We start from the raw sequence: 20,409 nt of genomic DNA on the forward strand, positions 1-20,409 counted from the left end.
CTGCTTGAAACTGATTTATTTTTTCTTTTTTTTTTTTTTTTATTTTCCAGTCCCTGAATTTGCATTTGTAATGTCACTTGCCTTGCCACTGTGCCATGTTCAGTGCTTGTATAACTAAATATGCAGATCTCTCTCAGCAAAGCACCCTGCACATTCCTAAATGTACAGCTGCAGAGGCTGAATCCTAGGCTGTGTGCCCTGTTCTAGAAACAGCTGAAATGGTGACTTCTAAAGGACTGTCCAGTATTCTGTATCTCTCTGCAAGGGCAAAGAAGTGTGACATTTAACTTGTATTATATCCATTAACATTTATCCATGATATATTGCTTGGGATGTGATTGAGCATGCAATCAGAGGATGAGCATGCTCTTCCACACATGTGGCCTGATGAAAATCCCACAGGTAGGAAAAGCTGGGCATTGCTGTGGAGATGTTGTCCTGAAGCACACTGAGGTAATGCATTCATATAGCACATTTGTGTTGTCATGCTCTGTCCTGAGCTTTAATGAGGATTTACTGCTCATAATAGATGAGATAATCGAAAGGTGTATTCCTTTAGCCCTCTTCAGACTGAGACCATGTGAGACTGAAGGACTGTGCTGCCAGCTTATCTCATCTTTAAATCACATCAAATTACCCAGACCTTTGTGTAATGCATTTGCAATCTACCATCTTTTTGTTGTCTTCCTACAGCATTGCTGTGGACAGAGAACCTTCTCAGTAAGTGCTTAGTACTTAATCTGTTATTTTAAAGGAACTACAGAAGCATAAATGCCTATTTTGTATTTGAAAGGGTAGGCTTGAAAGTAGGAAGTAGACATGTCAGAGGGCGCTTTAACAAAATAATAGCTTTGGCAGTGGTATGTGCTTAAGTGAGTGAAATGAGAGTGGGAGTGTTCAGCAGGTTAGTGCCAGGTAGGCAGGCAACAGGGAGCACTCCCTTCAGCATGCATTGCACGTGGGGCTTGGTGTGATAGGGATGTGCTCTGGATCAGAGCTGGTGCTCACCATCACACAGACTGGTTGCTGTCTCTGAGGACAAGACTGGTAGGTTTGGACAACCAGCAGTATCTGGGAGCCTGAGTCTTCTAGCACTGCTCAGAAGTCTGTGCCCTTTTGACTTTTACCTTCACTGTGCCTTTCAAGACTTTGAATGGCAGAGAGGAAGAAAGTGGAGAGAACAGATTGTTTCTCTTAAGATGAGAGCTCCTCTCCAATGCTGGGAATGGTATTTTGGCACATTGCTCATTATTTAACTCTCTTGTCTGGAAGCGAGAAGCATTTTTGAGAGCTTTTGGTTGAGTTCAGCCTGAGTCCTTGGAGATACTTGTTCTGGTGCACCTCAGTGTGCAGGGCAGAGATGTGTTGTGCAAGTCTGTGTATATTAAATCTTTTGTGCATTTAGCCATGAGGAGTGGTGGAGAACCAGACTTTCATTCAGCTTTGGTTGTACTTCTGGGAGGTCCAGGCATGAAGTGTGGTGCTTTCCAGGATGCTTGAACAATGAGAGGCAGGGATGTCCTTGATGATCTTTTCTATAAGTTCACATGAGTTCATTCTGGCATCTTTGTGGTATCTTCTGACATGTGAGAAGACAACCAGCGTTCCTGGCTCGGCAAAATTCAATTTGCAGAAAGGTGTGGAAGAATCTTTGATCTTTGATTTGGCAGATCTTTGAGGCTGCTAGATGTATGAATCAAAGAAAAGTATTTTCAGTGAGTTGTGCAGAACAGAAATTTTAAAAATATCTGTTGACTGGGATCCCAAGAAAAGTTAAATGTAAATGTAATTTAGACAGCAGTACTGACAGCCCTGGAGAAGGCTGAAATGTTCTGATTTTTTTTTTATGAAAATGAAAGGTAAATATTTTGACAATTTCAAGGAACGCTTTCTCAATTTTCTACTGCTTAGAAATCTCAAAAAGTTTCTGTTTTGTTGAAACACTCATATTAAATTTAAAAACTTTAAAGTGTTTGGAAAGATGCTATTTTTTATTCTTGTCCTAAAAAACTATCACCATTTTTGGGGATTTTTTTTTAATCAGCTCTAGTCCATCTCTTGTTGAAGTATATCTCACTAGCTGCATTCTGCCTCAATAATCCCCGTTTTTTTGAGCGCCAGAATTCTCTGCAATGAAAAATTTCCCTCCACCCCATCTTTGTGTTATCAATTGGGCTGTGCACTCAAATGGAATTGATTAAGAAAATCTCATGTGACTAATTTTCTCTTATCCTTTTTTCCCCATAGAATTAATTAATTAACTGAATAGGTTAGACTGGTAATTCTTTATTTTAGATTTTAGTGCTTGCTATAGTTTTTTTCTGATTCTGAAGGTCTCATAGGTTTAAGAAGAGTACCTCCTTGTCCTTAACTTCATGTTTCCTTTTAGTTCCTTTGCCTTTTGGTCAAAATGGATATAACACCATCCTTTATGACATTGCTGAAATGGATCTTTTCATGTGTCACGTTGTAATGAAGCATTTTTGTAATCAGGTTTGATGTGGACTCTCAGAGACCTTTCAGCAGAATTCTGTATGGTTCTGTACCAACCAGTGAGGTTGTAGATGTTCTCCTTCTACAATGTCTTCTCTCACAACAGTTCACATTTGTTAATACTTCTATCTTTATACTGTCCCAGTGATAAAGCATTATTCTTTTCATTTTAAGAGTGAGCAGCTGGCTTGCAATGAGTAAATAATCTCGTGCAGAAGAATTTTAGCAGAACTAAGGGAGAAAACCTGGTTCTTCATCTGCTGTGGTTTGGACTCCCCTCTTTTTGCTTTGCTTGGGCGACAGAAGTGTGGTGAGTCAGTTCCAAAATCAAGAAGATCTCTTCATTGTCTCTGACTCTAGGAAGCAAGAACTGTAGGCAGTCCTGGATAAAGATTTGTCATCTACCCCTCACACTTAGGACATCTTATATTTGGAGGAATTAACTACATATTTTTCCTTCATATTTATTCTCTTTTTGCATTTTAGCAGGAGAGCATTGTTTTCTACACTTGTGTCAAGCATCTAAAGTGTTCAGCATAGTTATTAAATACTTGGCTCTGAAGTGATTTAACTTCCCAAGGGATGCTGAACTGTTGAACTGTAGTACCTTTTCCCAGGAGCTGTGAGGATGGCAGCCTAGAAAAGCTGAGGACAGGGATAAAGAGCAAGAACTGAAATGAAAACTGGCAGAAGCCATTATCTGTTGCATTTGTTGTGCACATGTGGGTTCTTCCCTGAGATGCATTAAAAAACCAGTCAGGAGGCCCTGGAGGGAAGGGGCTGCTCAGCTGGAGCACGATCCAGTCAACAGCAGAGTATGGCTGGAGAGGTCCCGGCTGGGAGTGGGGAGCTGCTGCTTTGGCAGAGTCTGGGAGAGGGACTGAAGGCAACCCAGCCTGTGAGATGACAGAGGATGGTGTGCATGGGCTCCATGGACTCTGCTGCTGCTCAGGAATGTGCTACTGAGTGGGCTCAATCCACACAGGTACACGTGTGTCTGCCTGCAAGGAGATGCTGGCATGAGAATATAGCTATCCTGTTAGATCTCATCACTTGTGATTCCTTAATGCATCATGATTCAGTGCAACCTGGCTTCTTGTGCATGAGGATTTTTCTGGAGAGCTTGGACAATGGCAAGGGCTAGGTACATTCACCTTGAACCTTTAAGTAATGCTGGGTCAAAGCAGTCAGTGTGATTCGCTGGTTCAGTGCCTATAACTTGCAGTGTTTCTGCTTAAACTGACTTTTTAATTTTGCTCCTGGGGCTGATAAAGCAAAAGTGAGATTTAAGGATGCCTTTGAAAGGAAAGACAGCTTGTCATCAGCCAGGAATAAAATAATGTTTAAGATGGGATGATATATGCTCCCATGCTTGTTCCTGCAACTGTTTTTTTCTGGGGTTCTTTGGTGTCTAGCAGTGAGATGAACAATTCTTTATAGACTGCCTGGCTCGCTGTTCCTAATAAAGAGATCATATGGAAATTATGTATGTCAGTGCCCCTTTTAGGTGGGTGTATGGACATTTCCAGCCATCCTGCTTCTCATTGGATCTGGACAGGAGAGTTGTGACTGGCACAGGACTGAGTGAGAGTGTGTGCCACATCTGCCTGGCTTTGGCCATGTCAAGCCACGTGGCCACGCCCTTGGGTAAGAGATTTTGGGCTCCAGTCAGTGTGCAGATTTTCCAGTTTCCTGTATTTTGGTTACCAAGTCACTTTGTGCCTTTATTCATCCCCGCCCACAACAGACATGAGTCCAGCATCACACAGGGTTATGTATAAATAACAAGAAAACAAATGTACTTAAATGCTGCAGTATGGGGAGGCACATACACAGAGCTGTAATATAAGTGTTTCCACACTGAATTCAGTTTTGCTCAGGATTATATTTGGCAAGTGCCTTGCAAGATGCACTGGTGACACACTTAAGCACTGCTCACAGTCTGCCGTTCCTCCTTTTTTCTCTCCCCAAGGATAAATTTTGTAGTTTATATTATTTCCCGTGGGAGTACTTGCCATGCAAATGTATAACTGTGCTACATACACAGTGCTTTGATTTGATACAAGTCTGAGCAGTGTAATGGCACATCAGAGGATTTTATACACCATTTTGGTTGTGATTTCTTAACACAGCAGGAAGAAATTTAAAAATTTCTATTAGGAAGGTGCAGCAGAAAGCAATTTGTGCTGAACCAGGGACAAATAGGAAATAAACTGGCATTTTTCAAATTTTTTTTTTTTTTTTTTTTTTAAGGCTGCTAATGGTTGTTGTATTACTTCTGTGAGTCGCTGGAATTTCTTATGCACCAGCAGAAACTAGAGTTGAAAATCAATTTTTAAAATCAAAATTAAGTGCTGTAATTAGGTTTTTCTCCATTCCAAGACTTAACAAATAAAAGAGGAAAAAGAACTGCCTAGTTTTAAAACATAGTCTGTTATTCCATTATGCTGTAAAGTGCTAGAATACATTCCTGTGTGCAAGGATGTGCTGAGTCTCACTGTCTAGTATAGCACTTACTTTATTTCCATTTTCTGTCCTTCCACAATGAAAGGTCTATTTCAAGCAATTTTGCAGCGTACCTCCTCATCCTCTCTTCTCTTGACCTGTTGCACCACGGGTAGCAAGTTGAGTGCCATCTACCCCATCAAATAATAGAAGAACAGAATAATAGCAGTGATAATTGCACAGCAGAGTGCAGGCACAAAATATTTGGGGCCTTGCATTTAGAGGAGGTCCAGAGAAAAGGAATACTTGATTTTTTATCTTTTTTTTTACTACTCTGAAGTCTTGTGACATTGTGTATGAAATTCTTCATGCCCTCTGCTAGGAGACAGCTCTGCTGTGCATCAGGAAAGGTGACAGAGGAGATGTTTGCATGCAATATCTTCTGTTTTAAGGGGAAATTAGACCTGGGGCAAACTTGTAATGTCACATCTGGGTTTCTGAAAGCATAGTTTCATAAGAGAAATGATTTGGCACAAGAAATATTAAGGGACTGGAAAAATTTAAATTGGAAGAAAGGAGTATGAACCTCTGTCATCCTTAATATGCAGCACTTCATTTTAGCTTCTTTTTTTTCCCATTTTAATCCTATTTCTTCCTTCATCTTCTGCTTCCCCCCACCCCCCGTTCCCTTCTGTGCAACATTTGTTTGTCAGGATAAGTGACTGTTCTCAGAATCATTGCACTATATTGTTGCCATTGACTTAGTTGTTCCAAGGAACCACTTAGCTTTTAAGCAACTCAGATTTCATCTTTAAAACTCAGGACCAAGTGGTAGAATTTTTAAATTTTTATTGTAGGAAAAAAATGAAATGTTATGAAACATCATAACTGGTAGAAAATGCTGTAACTAGAAATTTACATACTCTGCAGTGGTGGGACTACACCTTGAATCCTGTGTCCAGTTTTGTGTCCCTCACTACAAGAAAGACAGGAGCATGTCCAGAGAAGGGTAACGGAGCTGGGGAAGGGTCTGGAGCACAGGTCTGATGAGGAGTGCCTGAGGGAGCTGGGATTCTTTAGCTTGGTCTCTCTTCTCCATAAATACCTGAAAGGAAGCTGCAGTGAGATGGAGGCTGGTCTCTTCTTCCAGGTAATAAGCAATAGGACAAGAGAAAATAGCCTCAAGTTTCATCAGGGGAGATTTAGTCAAATACTAGGAAAAAAAATCTCATGGAAAGCCTTGCCAAGCATCAGAACAAGCTGTCCAGAGAAGTGGTTGAGTCACTGTTCCTGAGGCATTTACAACATGTGTAGATGTGGTGCTTATGGACATGGTTGGATTCAATAATCTTTCCAACCTCAGCAATTCCATGATTCTATTCTATGCTAATCCTTCACCTGTATTGTATCTGTTACAGACTGTGTTCTGCCCAGGCCAAAGGAGAAGTCTTAATGTGTTTTGGTGGTGCTGACTTACTTTTGTGAGATTGCCCATGGGTTTCCTATAAAAATATTCTTTGTTGCATTAGGAGAAAGAACATTAGTCCATTTGCTGTTGTTTAGAGGGAAGAATTAAATATTAGGTCCTTAAAAAACCTTGGGTCTTCCACCTACTTAAAGAATAGTGAGGTCTGAGTGCCTACAATTTATATCTTCTGGACTGAAGAGCAGACATTTAGATTCCTGTCTTTCCTCTTATTCTGGTCATTAAAGAGTATGTCTTGGCATCATGTAGCTGTGTAAGATAATTAGTTGTGCTGGGGATGGGAAATGGTTGCTTGTACAGTCAGCCAAATCAATATCTGTTGTTGCCTTGTGCTAATAAAAACAAAGCTAGCTACCTTAGAGTCTCAGCTGCAGCTCTGTTCCTATACCCACAGCTGTGGAATGTTAACAAATAAAACTTGTAGTAAAGTGATTGTTTATATCTTAAGTATTTCATTTTTAACTTCTCCCATCTCCTGCCCATTTCACTGGAAACAGTTCTGCAAGCCCTGAATACTAATCTTTCCATCCGTCTTCCCATTCTTACAAGGAAGGCATTATTTATGACTGAACTGTATTTGTATATTGAATGGCCCTGTCATCACGTTTTATGACTACTGTGTGTATATACTCCGAGGTTGGAGAGAACCAAAATCCACAGCTAGCATCTATCTTCACCACAGGTGTGTGAGGGGGAGGTTGACACCCCACGTGTGTGCTGTGAGAAAGTTATCCCTTAACAAGGGAAAATTAATGCTCTGTCTAAAGCAAAGCCAGGCTTCTTCCTGCATGCTTAAGCAGCACTGTTAAACTTGAAAAAAGGAGGCAAACTGTCAGAAGTACTGGTGATACTCAGTGCATACCAACAGTTGGCAAGGTGTTTGAAACAACCATCTGTTTCCGTAGGGAGCATCAATTGCTGTTGTTTGTGATGTTGGGGAGCGATGTGATAAAAATAATACAATTCGACAGCATAACTGCTCTGTGCCTATACCCATGTGCCCACTTGTAGTAAGATCAATTCTTCTCATAGAGGCTGAAGAATGACATTTAATGTATGGTTTGGATGTGTATTGGTTTACCAAAAACCACCCACTCATTTGCAGCAAGAAGCTCCTTGTAAAATCTGCTCTTAACTGATTATCTCCTGTCTGTGATAATATTGTTGCTCAATGGCGTGCACCTCTCTGTCCTTGTAATGTAGCACTTCAGTGAGCAAGCTAAAGTACGTATTACTCCTTTGAGGAGACAGCAGCTGGGAGTTCCAATTCTTCTAAAGCAGCTCAGCTTGTAGCACTTCTGTAAAATGCAGCCTTCGTTATAGTTACAGTAAAATATTCATAATCATAAACTCCCTCGGTACCAGTACGGCCCTAATAAACCTACTATTGGCAATGTATGGCAGACTGCTGCCTGATGGAGCTGTAAGGAAATGTCTTGCAGTCTGGCCATTGCTGTGCTTGAGGGTTTGGACAGATCTGCAAATGCATGCAAACAGTTAAACTGTATTTCTGATTAGAATTGGGATTAAGTATTTGGCAAGATTTATTCTTCCTGATCTAACATTTTCAGTGGGTGGAGAAAATTACCTCCCTATTGCTTTGTCATTATTTCTTAAATGAACAATGTATTCTATTTTTTTTTTCCTTTAAGTGGGATGAATTGTAGCTTTTTATTACTCCCTATTTTTCCTGAATATATAGTTCAGTAAAGCTGCTAATTTTGATGATAAAAGTCATAAAAAGGAATTTTTATTGTTTAATGAGTATTTCCTTCGATTTCCTCAGTTTCTGAATGTACATAAGATGATATAAATAGTTGTTTGGGAGAATGTACCCTTTACTGGTTGTAGTGCAATGATTTCAAATTATGCTTATTCTCTTCATAAAAGCATGGGAGCAGAGTGGGAGAAGTGTTCTACTGTTTATGCATATACTATGTAAGATTTTTTTTCTCCCTTTTCCTTTTACATTTATAGTGTTGGTTAAATTGTGTAATGATGTTGCTTCTCCTTTTCTACAGTTTTCTTTTTTTTTTTTCTTTTCTTTTTATTTCTATCCATGTTTCCTTAAATTGGTGTCTCAGCTGGAAACAAGGTCTCTGATTCCTTCCTAAATTTTTCAGGCCATCTTTCTTCCTTCTCTTTTAGGGCAATGTATTCCCACAAACAGGGAGAATGGTGAGGGGCTGCTACATGGCATAATAAAGACTTTCCTTTATTAGACTTCTCACCTTGGACAGTCTATCTTACTAGCAGCCTAGAGTTCAGAGAGCTGGTGTTATGGAAAGATAGCTCTTCTATAGTGATCGTATTCCAGATGAGACATGAATTTGCTCTATCCTGTGGTCTTAAAACTTTCTGGCTGCCAGAATTAACTAAATATTTGAATTGGGAGTAGTTAGTAAATATTCCCTTCCCAGGAACATCACCAGTTACCAAATACTTTGTCAGAAGGTTTTAGATGCCAAACAAAAATCAACCATACCCCTTGGAGTTATCTTGAAAAAAACCCTCACTATCTAAGAATTTACATTTAGTTAACCAAGTTACCATTTTAAAATGCATTGACGAGTTCTTTGAACTTCCTCTAATCTTAGTGGAACTGAGCAGTACATATCTTCAGGCTCAAAGCTTGGGCAGTGCCATCCAGCTGCAATAACTTGGATGTTCTAAGTTATAAGTGGGAGTGAAGTATTTTCCCTTTTGATTTCTGTACCCTGGAGAAAATAGTTTCAGCCATTCTCTGAAAATCCTGGGGCAAAAAAATATGTTTTCTTGGCCCCAAAAGTCCTATACTAAATCACTCTGCCTGTAATTCCTTTGCCGTGCATCAATTAATTTTGAGTTGCTCTTTACCACGGAATAGTAGAGCAGAAATTATTCCTGCATGTGTGCATCCCAAATCCAGTGTGGCACACAGGACAGCAGTGGTTCTCCTGCATGTTGGTATCTCCTCACTTGTAGGTGGGAGGGCATTGGGCAGGACTTGTCATATAAGTGCTATCAAATACCACATAACTGTAAACCCTGTAATTTACAGCCTTGAGACTGCATCTGCCTGGGAGGAACATCTGGTTTGTCATATATCTGGAGCCAGAAGAGTGTATTTCTGCTTATTGTTTAGCCATTATAGCTGAAGAGAGGTGCAGGGGTTAAAGCTGAAGTGTGTAACAAAAGGAAAATAGTGCATTGCTGTTTTGCTGCAAAAATAGGTGTTCAAAGGCACTTTCCAACTCCTAGTGCAGAATAGCATACAATTAAAGGAAGAGGGAAAAGCATGCTTAGGTAGGGCAGAAGTTTGGCATTTGGAAAAAAAATCTATCAGGTTTCTCTTTCGTGAAGGCATTATCAAAGGAAAAAACAGAAACCCTTGTTTGAGTCTTAAATCCTTCGGCAGAGCATGTGTGACATCAGCAAGTGAACTGAGCAGCTCTGATGCCTGTCTGTTGTGAACTGAAACTAGGTAGCAAAAATATCTCTGAATAGACCCCAGACTGCAAGAACAAAGTGAAATCAATTTTCCTTTCATATCTTAATTGCCCTGAAATATATGAAGCACCTGTTCTTTCACCTTAACAGTTAATACACATTTCTATTTTTGGCACTTTTGTACCCCTTTGGTTTCCTGCAGTGCTGTGTATCTCATTTTTGAACTGCTGCTGCTTCTGTGGCATGCTGGCAAATCGAAGAGAACCAAGGAGTTAAATTTCAGAACAGGAGAAGAGGAGGTGAGCTGTCTGCTACAGTAGTTTACTGCAGCTTCCTTTCATACTGACACATATGTAGTTTGTGGTGACAGTGCTAAAGAACTGCAGACAGGCACTTAGCAGACTGGATGTGAGCTGGATACAAAGATGCCTCACCCTGGACTTCCTGCTGGCAGTATGTAAATACACCTGCAGACTGGCCACACTGGGTGGTTTGTTTTTTTTCAGAAGGCAGCATGAGAGGACTTGACAAAGCAACAGCATAGTTAAGACCTTAACCAGCATTAGATCTGTATCTCAGTTGTGGGGGAAGTTTTTTTTTTGTTTGTTTTTTTGTTTTTTTTTCCCTGTTTGTGTGTGTGTGCTGCATATTCAGACTGAAATCTTCATCACTACAATGTTTGCCTCTATCTGGTATGCCAAGAAGCTGGGACGCAGGTTTGTGCATAACGCCAGGAAAGCAAAAGCAGAGAAGGTACGTTCCTAGTGGGAATATAAAGCCTTATGTCTCGTGCAAGCTGCCTGCTGGCATCTTGTTCTGTGTCTGCTTAGCTTTTTAAAATACCATGAAAAACGACCTATTGCTATTCCTGATTTCATGCGAGAATCCTTCAATATTTTGCATATTATTAAATGTCGGGGAGAAGATCCTTTCAAAAGTCTTTATGTCCTCTTTTGATTGTTTTTCTTCCCAGGATAAACAGCTGTACTTCTGCTATGTCTGTGTTAAGGGAGCACTCCAGTGAACTTGTTGCTGTGCTGCATTATTTTTCCTCGTACCATATTACCCTCTTAAACAACCACTGATTGTTTGCTGCTTGTATTGGTTTTTTCGTTGTGTGGTACTAATGAGGATGGAATAACATGTTAAGCATTTATGGTGCTTGGGAATTTTGTTTCATGGTACTTGTTGAAATTGTGCTGCAGCGTGGATCCCTTTTATTTAAAAAAGATATAGGTTTGTAAAAATGGTCAGTACTATCTTTCAGTATTTTTCTCTCATAAAATTGAACTGTATTTAGCTGACTGTTTTCTAGAAGCCCTTGTAGGTAAGAGTCTTCTCTTTCTCCCTGAGCAAAAAAAAATAGTTTTCAAATTTGCAGTAATGATAATTAGGGGATATCAAGGCAATTGTCTTTTGTTTTAAGCATAGAAAACGTTTAGTTAGTGGACCTGCAATCCAATTTTGTCTGCATTACCAGACAAACCATTTTCAAAATGGGACCAATTCCTCTTTCATAAACTCAGATTTAGATTGGGAGGAAAGAACTTTATTGTAATGTTTAAAGTTACTTCACTAGTCTGATAATGATGGCTTCCTCTTCTCCTTGTTGTCTTTGATGTAGTCAAAGACCTTCTAAATGGGCTGCTTTACTATGTCTTTAATATGTCTTATGCTGTGTAACACAGCCACCAATCCACCAAGCAACTATCATTGCCTGAATTCCTTTTGTAACTGGAAAAGCCCTTCACCCAGAGAAAATTATGAGCAAAAATATATTATATTTGTGATTGAGGGGAGGATGGGGAGAGGTTTGCTTTTTCTGCAAAATAGTCCTAATGGTTAAAAAGGTGCTGTGTGGAAATTTTGAAATTTAAATATGCGAGTCATTGGGAAGTTACTTAAACAGTAGTGATTTATATATTTCACATCATGCACATGAGGGGGAAACAGAAATGCAGAGAGCTATACATGGGGCTGTCAAACTTTCTCTGTCATCAGTCACGTTTCCATAAAGAGAGACACATCTAAACTCTCCTGCTGTTTGCATATTGCTATGGGAGGAAAAAAAGTTGCAGCCTGAAATTTCCTTAGTCCTGAGGGGCTCCCTCCAGAGGAATATTTGCTCTCAGGCTTCCTCCAAGATGACAGAGGCAGGATGAGTGGACACATTCCACTCCTGACACAGTGGGGCTCACTCAGCAGCTTTAAAAACAGATTTGGTGTGGATTGCTTAAAGCATACATGGTCACAGATTATTTCAATTACCTTGAAAAATTTCATAAAGTAGTGCCAGAGTATTCACTGAGAAAATATTTTCTTCTCTGTCTTGTAACACCAACTAAAAGAATGCTTTAAAAATTTGTCTCTTTTTCTCTTTAAGTACTTGAAATATTTCTGTACAGATTTTTTGTATTGCTACTTGTTCATCCCTACAGGACTTTCAAAATAAGCGACAACTTAGGTCCATGCTATTTCAGCTTTCAAGCTATGCCTAACAGTTTTTAGGGAAAAGCTTTTTTGATATTACTTGAGTATGCTATTAGCATATTTGCATGGGAATTTTATTTTTGCCAGAAGACAGTAAGTATGCAATAAACACCTTGCAAATGTTTACTTATTGACTTATACAAAAAAATAAAATTTCTTTCTTGGATGTTTGTTCCACAGTCAGGTCTCATTTATATTTTTACTTGTTTATTCCCTGCAAATCAAACTATGGGAAATGCAGAAAATCCCATTCCTAGCAGGATGCTATGTCAATAAGTGCTATTAATGATTGGAAGCTGATCAACACTGACATCTTCAGCATAATACCTCAGTACCAGAGAACATAGATCTATCAAAAAGTAAATTCAAAATAACATTTAACTTCATGCCTTGTTTTGGTTTTCACCTTTTTAAAATCATGGTTGAATAATCAAATTACTAAGCAGTTTCACCTCCCCCCACCCCCGGAAGAATAATTAGCTGTTTTTATCCATGTGCATGATTTGAATGATACATTGTTTTCTTTGTGTGCTTTTGGAGGTAGTAACAGAGAGCAGTATTTTCTAATACCACACGTGTGCAAAAATATTTACTTGCAGTAAAGATCTGGATAGTAAAAATCAGAAGACTGGGGCTTCATAACAGATTTTTCTGTTATGCTTTACTTCTTTGGATGAGTACAAGTCAAGAATTTTTAAGGGATATTTCTAAGAAACATGAATTATATATGAGTATATTTGCTTTTGTAGGATGAGGAAGAAAACAGGGAGTGGTTACAACCTGGGTTGCTGTGTGTGCACACACATGCACAACCTGGCATAGGAGCATAGCTCCTTAAAATGTAAAAACTTTGGGCCTGAATTGTGCAGAGAGAGGACATGAACTTTGATCTCCCTTGGATCCCACCAGGATCTCCTCCCAGGTGTCTGTTTGAGAGAGAAGAGTTTCCAAGGTGTGAGGTGTGCTGTGCCAGGGGATGCACACAAAGGCAAGGGGAAGGAAAGTGTTCCTGCCCAGGTCAGGGAGGTTGGAACTAGGTGATCTTTTGGTGATCCCTTAAAACCCAAACCATTCCGTGGTTCTGTGGTGACTAGAGCAATCCTTGGTGGGGAGAGCTAAGGTGGTACTGATGTGACAGCTTGGTGCCCCTGTGTGTGTGCTCTGCACCTGCATGCAGGTGTCTGGTTGTGGCCATGGGGGTGAGCTTGGCCCACACTGGCTCCAGAGCTCTCCATGTTGGCCAAAAATGGAGCTTCTGTCCCCATCCCTCCCATCTCACCATACCTTCCTGCTCATCTCTCCATACCTGATTATGGCAATCCCTGCTCCAGGGGAGCTGGCATGAAAATTACCTCTAATTGTGTGGGACCTGCATGTTGTTGGTACTTTGCACCTGCAGCATTGCAGCCAAGGACTGGGGGCTTGCAGGAGCTGGAGAGCTGATCTTCAGCCCTGGGGAAAGGAAAAGGGGAAAGGGTATCAGCAAGAAGCTGAGTTGGGAGACCAAAGAAAAGAGATAGGTTTATTCTTACTGAGAGAACTCTGAGGTACTTCCTGGGCTTTCTTTCTTATCTCCCTAACCAGTACCTGCTGCTGAGTGCAGAACTACTGCTTCTGCCCTGCCTTTTCAGTTCTTGCTGCCCCTCCAACCCAACATTTCCTTGGACTTTGTGCTTAGATGAGTTGGAGCCTGTGCAAAGGCACTGTCTCATTAACAGCCACCTACAACTTAAGAACTTAAGAACAACTTCATTCAAGGTCAGGCTGGATGGACGAGCCCAGGCAGCCTGGGCTAGTGGAAGGTTTCCCTGCCCATGGCAGGGGGGTTAGAATGAAGTCACCTTTAAGGTCCTTTCCAACTCAAGCCACTCTAGGATTCTATGACTTCCTGGCAAATATTAGGCTTCTGTAAACCAAACAGGCATTGTCACTGTTAAAATTTCATCTGGAGAGTGAAGAAGACATCTAGGAATAATGGGAAGAATGGCAGCTGTAGGTGTCTTAAATAGTTCTTCCGAGTTGTCTGGTGTGCACCAATATTTCTGTTTGAGTCATACTTTTATGATATATTTTAAAACCTTATTTTATTTCAGAACTAAACCAAAATATTTTGAAAACCTTCAATTTTTTTTTTCCTAATCAGTCCTGGCTAAAATTTCTTGTAAGTAAAATGGGACAATGCCTATTAATTGTTCTTAATGTTCTCATTTTGCCATTTTGCCAAATCTTAAGCATGTTTATTTATTGATTTTATTAGATTAAATTGTAAAATCTTTCCAGTATGTATTGCACTTTTTATCTACAAATTCTATCTCAATCTGGTTGTCTTGGCTCGATTGCTGGTGTTACCCTTCCCTTCAAGTAATGAGACATTTAGTGTTAAGGCCTGCCACTAATGTTGCATGAAAACAGTTGAACTCCTTTCAAGTCATTGCTGGTCTTACCTTTTTTATTAAAGTTATTAAACTGCTTTAAGTTTGTCACAGAAGGATTATTGTTATGAGTGTAAACGTGATCATTTGAACCTTGGAACTAAAATAATTTAAGGCAAAGATTGATGTATTGAATTTTTCTCATTAAACCACCATCAAGCAGAAATCAAGAGATATTAACTGCATGCAGTTATGCTATAGAAATAAGTATTCTAAATGGTTGGAAGAGGTACAGAAAAGTAACGGAGCAATTAATCATGTTGATCTGAGAGAATGAGCTCAAGTGTGAAAAAAACTTCTAATTATGCTTCACTGTATCGGTAGAATTTGGGTTTCAAGGTTCAGTATCAAAAGTGAGAAAAGACTTGCCAAAGTTACCACATAATCTAATTTAAACAGGGGAAATTCAGGACTGATTTTCTTACTAGTTCAGACGTGGAACATATTGCAACCATGAGAACCAAATTTTAAACACTGTAGAATTAGTTATATGGGTGAGGTTTTTAAATCTAAAGATAACAGTCACATCAAAATGAGTTTTCTCCTTGTAGATTATTTTAGGGAGCAAAACAACAGGGCCCATGTAAAGTGTTTAAATTTAATTTAATTAATTAATTAATTAATTAATTAATTTTCACTATTCTAATAGAAGAACATTGTTAGAATTCTTTTTCTAGTTTTAGAAATCAAATTACTCCTAAAGTATTATCAGTTCTAAGAACTATGTCTTGTATTTGAAAATATTTAAGTTTTACACCATAGGATTTAGTTTATTGTTCCAGTTTAACTCATTTATTAATTTAATAATTCAAGATAGAAGCAACTTAGCTTTAAAAAAAATGCTGTATATGTAATGATAAAATAGAATGCTGGTTTTGGACTCTCAACTGTAAATAAAAATAAAGATGACCCAAAAGTCACGTTCACAACTGAGCAGTATAATTTTAAATGAGTAGTTTTGAAAGCATTGTAGTGCAGACTAGATAAGCAGAACATAGACCAACAAACAATTTTTCTTTCTGTGTGCTTGGTTTTAGAGTTGATTTGGGTAAATCAGGTATCCTTGACTGTCAGCCTACAATGAAATACTTAGAAAAGACCCCCCCCCAAAAAAAAAAATTTAAAAAGTTAAAACTGGGATGTGTAACAATGACAACAACAGCAAAGTCTACAGATGCATAGCAGTATATTTTATAATTTTTCAAAAGTATTCTGGCAGTACCAGCAGTCAAGTCTTCATATCAAAATGACACTTGAATTTAGATTGTTCTCATATCTGTATTTTAGCACAGCTAATTGCAGGGTGGGCACTTCTAGGATATGTATGATATGTATTCTTGTTTCTTTTTTGCTTTGTTTACAAGTAGCTACCTAGCAATTTAATTTGAAAGATATAAGAAATTCACTTAAAACAGTAATTATTCACAACAAAGAATTGAAACTCTGTCATTAAGAAATTATAAAACATATTAGCAGATAAACATACTTTTTCTTACTTTATTTTTACATATATATACAATTCCAAAGAAGATAAACTCTCTCTTTCCTTCAGTGCATACCTTAGATTTCTTAAGGAGTCCTCTCTTTCAAACCAGAGCTTACCAAATCATTTACAGTCCACTGGGGTTGTGATGAAGTGCGAAAACTTGCAGCTCTGGTTATTGCCTTGTCTAAAGGTGAAATGACTGTATCTCTAAGGGACATCTCATGTAGCTGCCACATGCTGTAAGGGCGGTGGATAGTTCTATTTGTGTTTGGGCAGTCAAGGGCCCTCGTTGTCCAGGTTCAATGGGATGACAAAAGTGTGTCACTTACTTGCAGAATTATCTGTTAGAACAGATGCTGGAGTTATCTTAGCCCCCTGGAGGAATCTTTTCAGATGGACTTTCTAAGTGCTCTATTTCACAGTTTTATGGAGAAATCCTATCTTTTCACACATAACTGTGTGAAGAAAAATATGCAAGTGTTGCTGTGTCCAGAGCTTGCCGTCTTTTGCTTTAGGACAGCTCAGTTGGAATTCTAAGACATTTTCTGATATTGTGATTTAATCCAGAAACGTATAGCTACTCAAGATGGATTTTTTCCCTTTTTTCTTTGCATTTTGTTTTAATCCCATATGCACTGAGATTAATATATAATAGAAAGGATAAGATGCCTAAGTAGGGATTTGTTTTAACTCACTGCCAGCTCACAATCACTACATAGTGATAATAAATAAATTTAACTAATCTTTAACTAACCTTTAAAAAATTCAAGAATGATGTTTTAAAATAAGATAGTGACCAACTGTGAACTACTGAAATTAATCCCTTGGAATTCTTAAATTTCAAACTAGTCCTTTTTTTTATTAATGTTTTGGTTTATTTTTTTTTCCTTCTGTGAGGGGTTTTGTTCTTGCACCTGGCCAGGCCCCACACCTATCTGTAGCCATTAAATGAGCTATAAGGGGTAGTCCTGGTTGAATTGGTGTTTTAGATTTTTTTTTTTTTTTAATAAAGAAATACCTGTTAACCAGCTGTGGGTGAGGTCTTTGTAAAGAACAGAATACCTTCCCTCCTTCTCTTCAGTCTAATCTAAGGGAGCTCTAACCTGAGCTGGCTGCCATACATTGGTGATTCCTCTCCCCTTCCCCTATGCATTATTCTGGCGTTCACTGCTCTGTGCTTTTGCCTGGCAGGTACCACCCATAGATGTCTGTAGCATAGCACTGAAAACAGTTCTTTTCCTTTTGTTATTTTAGCCAGTGTTATGATTATCTTAGAAAGAGGTTAAGTAATTTTTCCAGTTATTTTTCGTCTTGTTTGCTTCAAGACAAATCCAAGATGGACAGGAACATTTAGAAAATGACAGCCACACTGACAGCTGCATTAATTGCTCCTCTGAGTGCTCAGCTGGGACTTAAATAGAATTTGATCTAATGAATAAGTGGGCTTATTATCATTGGTTACAAGCTAACCTGTTTTTTCAAAGAAAAGTTTTTCTCATTTTCTATTTTCTGCTTTCATTCAATAAATAATTTATCATTTCTCCCTCTTCTTTTCTTTGTATAACTACTGCATTTATATTTTGGTCTACATTGTATATCAGCTTCTGTTAAATCCCAGTGTGTAGCATATTGAATATATTTAACTCATAAGGCACTCATTATTTTATTGGAAGACTTTTATTTCTTTTCATGTATATACAGCATTCAAGTATACTATGGAAATGGCTTGTGTGGTGTGGAAGCATGATTATTTTTGTTTTTGGTCATTACCTGCCTCTCTGTCCTGCATATGTAATTCAAAACAGTGCATGATAAATAGTGGTTTGATTTGCATTCTGAAGTGCATTTGGCATCGCTTGCTGTGTTTGCAAATAGAGATCAGTTTGAAACACTGACAAGAAACAATCTGTCCTTTGGCATTAGAGTCTCTGGAGGAAACTGAGATGAAAATTTTCATACTGGTCCTAGGGTAAATTATCAAATTATTCTTTATGTGTTTTTAATATCCTATATGGGCCATTAGAGCTGGTACATATGTAACTTGCTCTCACTGGAAGGCAGCCTGCCAAAGTCATGTGTGTGTAAAAGGCTTTAGTAAAATTTAGACTTATTGTCATGTCATGCAATTCTCAAAACAGTTTATTTAAAATGAGGCACTTTTTTTTATTTTGAAAAAAATCTTCTGCCATACACAAAATGTTGGTGCATATCAGGGTAAGTTTGGTTATAGCTCTAATATATGCTAACAGCCTCAGATGAGCAATGGGAAAGAATCAAAGGACTAGCTAGTACCTGCAGTCTGAGAGGTTTTGTCACCAGGATGGAGGCCCCAGTGCCATGTGAAGCACCCACGGTGTTTCCTGAAGTGTGAAGATCTCTTTCTTCACAGCAGCTTACGGGTAAAGAGCAGAACAAGGTTCTTCACATTTCCACCACTCCCACCACCCATCCCTCCTTTCCCAGTCAGTTAAGAAATAAGTCATGCAGGCACAGACAGTGTGTGCAGGTACACAGCTGGCACCACTCTTAGCTCTTCTAAGACGACCCCCATGACACCAACACCATGCCGAGTGCCTCATTGTGTTCTGTATTAACTACTGTGAGGCTATCACGTGTCTTTTGTGAAGAGCAACATCGCAAAAGCTTTGTCATTGTTAAACTGGAATTGGATTTGAACAACAAACTTTCTATGAAAACTTATTTCAGTGCTAGACTAAGATTTTTTTCAATTTACTTCAGTCTGTCTTCCATTAAGTGCTTCCATGTTTCCTACAGCAATGTTTAAACTGAGCATGGGTTGATTAATAGCTGTAATATCACTCATCTTACTTCTAAAACATTTACCTTACAAGTTACTTTGGGAAGCAAGGTCACATCAGTAAGATTCTGCAGCACAATGAGAAGCATACTACCAAGTGTATACTTATTTTTTCTATTTAGGGGCTTGAAGAGCTATAGCATCCAGTTTTATAATTCTATGAAATATTTTTTAGCCTTGAGACATAAGGAAGATATAGAAAAATGTGTTTTACTCCTACTCTAAATATAATATTCTTTTCCTCTTAGCTGATGAATTATGTATAGATAGCTGTGGTTTTCATAGCTAACAACTTTTTTAAGATTTTAGGTGAATTATTTTTGACAAGACTGACATGTACTCTTATAAGATAACAAAAGGTCAGGATATTCTGTATTGTTAATATAAACAACTTGATGGTTAAGAAATATCAATTTGTTATTTTGAAAGAGATCTTTGAGAGAGGTGAAAGCAATCTTGTTGCTACCCTTTGTTTTCCAGACTATGCTTATTGCTTGATAATTTCTTTGTTTAGTGTAATAGTCTATTCAATAGATCTCCCTCCTGAAATGGGACATAATGATATTTTTCTTAACTTTCTTCAGCCTATCTTGCTTTGATTCTCCATTCTTTGTATCCATCACTGTATAGAAGGCTAAAAAACATCCCTTGCCTTCCTCTTCTGAAAGCTGAGTTTTATGGTTTAGATAGAAAATAGGAAGGAATAGTTTAAAAAAGAAGGGAAAAAACCCCAGAACTCATTCTCCATATTGTTAGACATCTAGCAAATTCTGAAACAGTCAGCTGCATTTGTTGAATATCTGTTTTGAAAGCTCACCTTAATTAGATTTGATGCACATCAACGTTTGCTATTCAGGTTCAACACTGGGAAGGATATATTCATCTTGAGATGGCTTTGCAAAAGCTCTGTGTACAATTTCCTAAACTGGAAATATAAAAGTTGTTGGGTTTTTTAATGTGAGTCTGGATGTAATGAAAATGAATTTAAAATACTGTACCTGGGATGTTTTGAAAATTGAATATGAAACAAGGAGTTGCTAGATTGCGAGGAAGTTAAAATGTCATTACTCTAATTAGAGATGTTAGCAAGAAAATCATTGGAGCAAGACATATTGCAAATGTAGTGCCTCAAAATACATTGCATTTTCAATTAATTTAATATGCCATTTAAAAAGTATTCCTTTTGAAACTACAAGAGGGACCAGACCTACCAATAAACAGCAGACTAGCTAGCCAAATACATGATTCTTCACTTAACTGGTAAAGGGCAAACCCCACAAAAAGGAGCAGGTTTCCTGCCAATTGTTCTAGAATTTTACCATTACTGCCC

At 38.4% G+C, this 20,409-nt stretch overlaps 1 protein-coding gene across 3 annotated transcripts in view; it reads left to right on the forward strand.

The window, feature by feature from the left end:
- Positions 1-20,409, forward strand: part of DLG2 (discs large MAGUK scaffold protein 2) — a 966,698-nt gene that overhangs the window by 473,877 nt on the left and 472,412 nt on the right. Inside the window, exon 1 of one of the 3 annotated variants that reach the window (XM_062487512.1) lies at positions 10,131-10,606. The exons of the other annotated variants lie outside the window; for them this stretch is intronic. Coding sequence (XP_062343496.1) covers positions 10,529-10,606 — 78 coding nt within the window. The 5' untranslated portion in view covers positions 10,131-10,528. Of the gene's footprint in view, positions 1-10,130; positions 10,607-20,409 lie in introns of those variants that run through there. 3 annotated transcript variants of the gene reach the window in all.

The sequence above is a fragment of the Cinclus cinclus genome, chromosome 2 (genome assembly GCF_963662255.1).
Source record: "Cinclus cinclus chromosome 2, bCinCin1.1, whole genome shotgun sequence".
NCBI classification, from domain to species: Eukaryota; Metazoa; Chordata; class Aves; order Passeriformes; family Cinclidae; genus Cinclus; species Cinclus cinclus.